A 6,753-nucleotide genomic window follows, 5' to 3' on the forward strand; every position below is an offset into this window, starting at 1 on the left:
TCACCTAGGCTGGAGTGCAATGGCGCAATCTTGGCTTACTGCAACCTCCACCTCCTGGGTTCAGGCAATTCTCCTGCCTCAGCCTCCCAAGTAGCTGGGATTACAGGCATGTGCCACTACGCCCGGCTACTTTTTGTACTTTTAGTAGAGACAGGGTTTCACCATATTGGCCAGGCTAGTCTCAAACTTCTGACCTCTAGTGATCCACCCACCTCAGCTTCCCAGTGTTTAGATTACAGGCGTGAGCCACTGCGCCCAGCCCAAAAAGAGTTTTCTAAGTACCAACACAGAAAAGCAATCTCATGGGATCCAAGTAGTAATACTATGCTTTTTACCATAGCTTATGCAAAACTTTTTTTTTTTTTTAATTTTTAATTTTTTTAGAGGGAGTCTCACTCTATTGCCCAGGATGGAGTACAGTGGCATGATCTCGGCTCACTGCAACTTCTGTCTCCTGGGTATTCTCTGCCTCAGCCTCCTGAGTAGCTAGGATTACAGGTACCTGCCACCATGCCTGCCTACTTTTTTGTATTTTTTAGTAGAGACGGGGTTTCACCATCTTGGCTAGGCTGGTCTTGAACTCCTGACCTTGTGATCCGCCGGCCTCAGCCTCCCAAAGTGCTGGGATTACAGCTGTGAGCTACCATGCCCGGTCCTATGCAAAAGCTTTCTAAGTGTTTATTTCAACCTATAAAGTTTCCTTTCAGAGAACCAAAAAGGGATTGCTCAAATTTAATCTTCCTTTCCTAGGATGCATGTGAATTATATTGTTTATAAATGCTCAAAGTTTTTATTTTTAATTATCTGAATCTCTTATATGGAAATGCTGCAAGTTTCTAGATTCATCTGTGTTATATTTTTATTTCTTACCTGGCCTGTTAGTGGCTGCCATAATAAAAACCTGCTGGCGTGTTTCCAGACCATCCATCTCTGTAAGTAGCTGATTCACCACTCGGACACTTGCCCCTGTCTAAAAAGAAATATATCTGGTTCCATCAGCTCTCAATACAAAGAAAAAAAAAAAAATTTCTTCCCCATAAAAATAATACATTTGCCAACTCAAAAGAGATAACAATGATTATTTTCTGAGGAGTCACTATATGCAGACACCATGCAAAATGTGTTCTCATGTGGACCTTCCCAGAAATCCTATTATTATCCACAGTCTAAATGAGGAAACTGAGGCTTAGAGGGGTTATTGTTCAAGTTCTCACCACTAGAAAAAGGAAGAGATGAAACTCAACATCAGGCCAAGTGGATCCCAAGGACTGATGTTTTTGAGTTACTCAAAGATCTAGCTGTCACAATAAACTTCCTTTGGGGCAAATCTACAGCTAGCTTTTGTTTTTTTTTGGTAGAGACAGGGTCTTGTTATGCTGCCCAGGCTGGTCTTGAACTCCTGGCCTCAAGCAATCCTCCTGCCTCAGCAGTCCAAAGTGCTAGGATTATAGGTGTGAGCCACTGCACCCCACCTACACTAAGCTTTTGAAACCCAAATTTCCTAGTATATCACGTATTCTAGATCTCACTTTATTTTTAAAGCCAGTCAAATTTAACAGTGGGGGTTTGTATATCAACTTTGGCGAGACTTTTTTTTTTTTTTTTGAGGCAGGGTTTTACTGTGTAGCCCAGGCTGGAATGCAGTGGTATGATCTCAGCCCACTACAGCATTGACCTCCTGGGCTCAAGCAATTCTCCCACCTCAGCCTCCTGAGTAGGCTGGGACTACTGGTACATGCCACCATGCTCGGCTAATTTTCATATTTTTTCTAGAGATCCTCTTGCTATATTGCCCAGGCTAGTCTTAAACTCCTGAGCTCAAGCAATCCTTCTGCCTCGGCCTCCCAAAGTGCTAGGATTATAGGCTTGTGCCACCACACCTGGATGACACTAATGTTAATAAGTTCTGATAAGCCACCACCATCAGACCAGCCAGGTGTTCTAGATCTTTTTAGTGCACTACATACAAAAGTATCTGGAACACTGAGGCATTTTCTCTTTTCCTTGAAGCAAATAATACCAAGTACAGCTACCTCAGCAATATTGAAGGGAAAGGAGAGATTCAGGGAATTGGTAACTAGAGGATAAACCACTCAGATATAGAAACAATAACGTTTTAAATGAAGAAAATGAGAAAAGTGGTGTTGTGTTTTTGGTCATTAATTGCTTTTCTTCAGCATAAGTTTTATGTACAGAGGTTATAATGGGCTTACCTCATTGATTTCCTTTTCTTTCTTTTCTTTTTTTCTTTTTTTCTTTTTTGACACAATGGTCTCGTTCTGTTACCTAGGCTGGAAGTGCAGTGGTGAAATCTTGGCTCACTGCAACCTCTACCTCCCAGGCTCAAACAATCCTACTTCCTCAGTCTCCAAAGTGGCTGGGACTACCGGTATGGGCCAGCACACCTGGCTAATTTTTGTATCATTATTATTATTATTATTATTATTATTTTTTTGGTAGAGACAGGGTTTCACCATGTTACTCACTGGTCTTGAACTCCTGGACTCAAGCAATCCGCCCACATTGGCTGCCCAAACTGCTGGGATTATAGGTATGAGCTACCATGCCCAGCTTACTCTACTGATTTCTCCAGATAAAAAATATTTGGTGTCCCTTATTATCACTCCTTGGGAACATAATACTAACAGAATTGTAATCCATACTCAAAAATATAATTTCAAATTACTGAAGACAGTCAACCTCATGGTAATCAGGGATATGTATATTAAAATGTAATATGATTTGCTAATAAAACTGACAAAAAATAAAAAGATGGGTAAAATCCATTGTTGATAGGAAATGGTTATTTTCACAAATTGTTGGTGGGCACATGTAACTGATAGTTTTTGTGAAGGATGATATAGCATTATCTTTCAAAATCTAATATATATCAATCTTCAATCCTGGTTTCCACTTCCAAAATTATATCTCACATAGTCCCACCACAGGTGCATACAAATACGTGACACAAGATCAGTAGAGTTCTGTTTGTAAGAGAATCAACTGGAAACAATCTAAACATCCAAAACAGGAGAATTACTAAGTAAACTCTGCTGTATCCAGACTGAGGATTATACAATATATTGTTTTAAGTTATTACATACATGAGAAAGTCATCAAGACAGAATGACTACATTTTAATAAAAAAACAAAAGCCTAGGTCCAGGCGTGGTGCAATCCCAGCACTTTAGGAGGCTGAGGCAGGTGGATCAATTGAGGACAGACGTTCAAGACAAGCCTGGGCAACAAAGTAAGATCCCGTCTCTAAAAACAAAAACTTAGCTAGGTGTGGTGATAACACACCTGCACTCCTAGCTACTCAGGCAGCTGAGGAGGGATCACTGCTTGAGCCCAGGAGCTCAAGGCATCAGGCAGTGGGCTACAATCACACCACTGCACTCCAGCCTGGGTGACAGGGTAAGATCCTGTCTCAAACAACAGCAGCAACAACAAAACAGAAGTGTAAACTATACATGTTTTTATGTTCGTGGAATAAGTTCTAGAATGATACATACTAAATGATAAACTATCGGCAGTCTCATAATAACCTCCAAGAAGAGTAATATGGACGAGATTGCAAAGAAATTTACTCTCTTTATATATGTGCTTTATTTGAATTTTTCACAAGCATGTATTCATGTATAACTAGTGTAATTAAAACAGAATACATTCATATTTAAAATGTTTTTAGAGGCGAGGCGTGGTGGCTCATACCTGTAATCCTAGCACTTTGGAAGGCTGAGGCAGGAGGATCACCTGAGGTTAGAAGTTCAAGACTAGCCTTTCCAACATGGTGACACCCTGTCTCTACTAAAAAAAGATACAAAAAATCAGCTGGGTGTGGTGACGCGAGCCTGTAGTCCCAGCTACTCAAGGGGCTGAGGCATGGGAATTGCTTGAACCCAGAGGCAGAGGCTGTAGAGAACAGAGATCACGCCACTGCACTCCAGCCTGGGTGACAGAGTGAGACTATTTCAAAAATAAACAAATAAATAAATAAAAACAAATGTAAATAAAATTTAGAATTTGCTTTAGGTCCCCTCGAGCTTTGCCTGCCCTGAGCTCCTCTGCTTCTGGTGGCCAGAACGGAGGGGTAGAACAGTCCTCGGCGGCCCAGGAGATGGGCAGCGGGTGGCCGTGCCTGTCCCAGGGCCGGCGAGGTACAGGCAAAAAAAAAAAAAAAGAATCTGCTTTAGGTGAAAATGTTATTAAACCAAACCATAGCCGGGCAGAGTGGCTCACGCCTGTAATCCCAGAACTTTGGGAGGCCGAGGTGGATGGATCACCTGAGGTCAGGAGTTCGAGATCAGCCTAGCCAACACGGTGAAGCCCCGTCTCTACTAAAATACAAAATTAGCCAGGTATGGTGGCAAACGCCTGTAGTCCCACCTACTTGGAAGACTGAGACAGGAGAATCATTTGAACCTGGGAGGCAGAGCAAGACTCTGTCTCAAGAAAGAAAAAGAAAAGAAAAGAAAAGAAAAGAAAAGAAAAGAAAAGAAAAGAAAAGAAAACCATATATATCAGAGTATAGAAATGTATGGCAATAGGGTAGGCATGACAGCTCAAGCGTGTAATCCCAGCACTTTGGGAGGCCAAGGCCAGTGGATCACATGAGACCAGGAGTTCAAGACTAGCCTGGCAACATGGTGAAACCCCATTTGTACTGAAAATACAAATATTAGCCGGGCGTGGTGACAGGAGCCTGTAATCTCAGCTACTCAAGAGGCTGAGGCAGGAAAATTGCTTGAACCTGGGGGGCAGAGGTTGCAGTGAGCTGAGACAGCACCACTGCACTCTAGCCTGGATGACAGAGCAAGATTCTGTCTCAATTAAAAAAAAAAAAAAAAAAAAAAAAAAAAAAAAAAAAAAAAAAAAAAAACTCAAAAAAAAAAAAAAAAAAAAAAAAGGTATGACGGCTGACATCCAAGAAACAGATAAGGCTGCTCTGCCTATGGAGCAGCCATTCTTTATTCCTTAAAAAAAAAAAAAAAAAAAGAGGGAGAGATAAACCAGAAGTGAGACATGTACTTCATACGGCTATAAACTTCTTTGAGGGCAACAGTTGACAATGAACCTCTCCAAATTTAGATTTATCAGCTGACAGTAGAGAGCTGCAAACCAATGAAGGGGCTGTGGACAAATAAAGGGTTTATTCATGGCAGAAGAGACAGGAATAAAAAGGAAAGGAATAAAATCCAGAGCATGTTGTGCCCTAAACAGATATCAAAGTGCCGTGTTTTGCTCTACAGCCCACAGCAGACTTTGGAATATGACTGGGGAACCTGGGAAGGGTCTGTGACTCAGTCACTGACATCACTATCAAAGATAAGCCTATAATAAGAATTTTCTGTGATGGTATCAATAACTACTGGACAAGGAAACAAAACCACAATAATGCGAGGCACATTTATTTATTTATTTATGTCAGTCAGCTTTTGTTTTTGTGACTTTTGAATATTTTTGGAGATTTTTAGCAAAATGAGGCAGGTAATAAATGTTTTAAGACCTAAGAAAACACACGCACGCACGCGTGCGCACACACACACACCTATTTGAAAGTAAATCACAAATGATTTATTTCCTAGGTTTCAGAAAGGTAACCACTCTCTCAGTCATCTTACAAGAAATGTACTTATAAAACAATAGTTGCTGCCTCCTTCAAAAAGGTTTATACACACACACACACACACACACACACACACACACACACACACAGAGTTCACGTTATGTTTCACTAAGCTTCAAATTCTTATATAATGGAACTCCTAATAACAACTGTTTCTGGTACTCTGTACTGAAATCTCTAAGGACTGTGACTCAGTGTGGCTGACTCAAGTGGTATTCAAGGCAGATCAATTTTATATCTTAATGGGTGTTGGCTCTTTTTTTTATCTCCTTCATTTTAATGTCCTCACTTTAACAGAAAAGGTATTGGGTCTTAACGTCAATAACCTGACCCTATTTTGAGTGCACGATGTCTTAAATTGTATTTTTTCTTGTCTCACGAACCCATTTAACTCAAGAATATTGTAGGATTACAAGATTATAAATACGGCAAGCTATTTAAAACTAATCATTTCCATACTCACCTACTCATTTGTGTAAATTAGGATGACCTACAGATTGTGCAACCAAAATAATATACAGGGAAAAAATGGATGCAGAGGCAGATACAGAATACAACTGCTATTTCTAAGCTGTGATTTCAAATTACCAGGTGTCTTCATTAAGCGTCTCAGTGTTCCCAAGGGATGCAAGAAATACCTGGCTTGGAACTTAGAAAAGGTTTATTGTGCTAAAAGAATCTGTAAACCACTAATCCATGATACTTACCTCTCGATCTGATCTTCGAGGACATAAAGCATCCACCTCATCAAAGAATATCACACAGGGTGCTGAGTTCTTGGCTCGTTGAAAAATTTGTCGCACAGCACGTTCACTCTCACCAACGTACTAAACATACATAGGAAGTACGTAAAATGTCAACACTTCAAAATTTGGGGTTTGGGTCAAATGATAGTAAAACTAGTTTTAAGTGACATAAAATTAGTTTTCTGTGTTAAAGTCCAAAAAGTATCAGTATAAACTATATAGAATTGCTGATATTTAACCATTTTTGACCTGTAATAGCCAACTGCATATAGTTCAACTTAATAAAATTGGCTACTATTTAAGCCAATTTCCTTATTCATAAATTTCCTTATGCATAAAATAAAGACTTAAGTGAAATGTAAGGTCTTCTCTAGCTAA

The 6,753-nt window shown here is 40.0% G+C and overlaps 1 protein-coding gene across 6 annotated transcripts in view; it reads right to left on the bottom strand.

The window, feature by feature from the left end:
- Nucleotides 1–6,753, bottom strand: part of NVL (nuclear VCP like) — a 95,595-nt gene that overhangs the window by 38,800 nt on the left and 50,042 nt on the right. For all 6 annotated transcript variants that reach the window (XR_005199803.1, XM_017526396.2, XM_017526395.2 and 3 more), the window contains 2 exons: nt 6,337–6,456; nt 871–970 (listed from right to left, as the gene is read on the bottom strand). Coding sequence is in view for 5 of the 6 variants with exons in the window: in XM_017526396.2 (XP_017381885.1) it covers nt 871–970; nt 6,337–6,456 (220 nt within the window). In the remaining variant the exon portion in view is untranslated. The remainder of the gene's footprint in view (nt 1–870; nt 971–6,336; nt 6,457–6,753) is intronic.

The sequence above is a fragment of the Cebus imitator genome, unplaced genomic scaffold (assembly GCF_001604975.1).
Source record: "Cebus imitator isolate Cc_AM_T3 unplaced genomic scaffold, Cebus_imitator-1.0 Scaffold42, whole genome shotgun sequence".
Taxonomy (NCBI): domain Eukaryota; kingdom Metazoa; phylum Chordata; class Mammalia; order Primates; family Cebidae; genus Cebus; species Cebus imitator.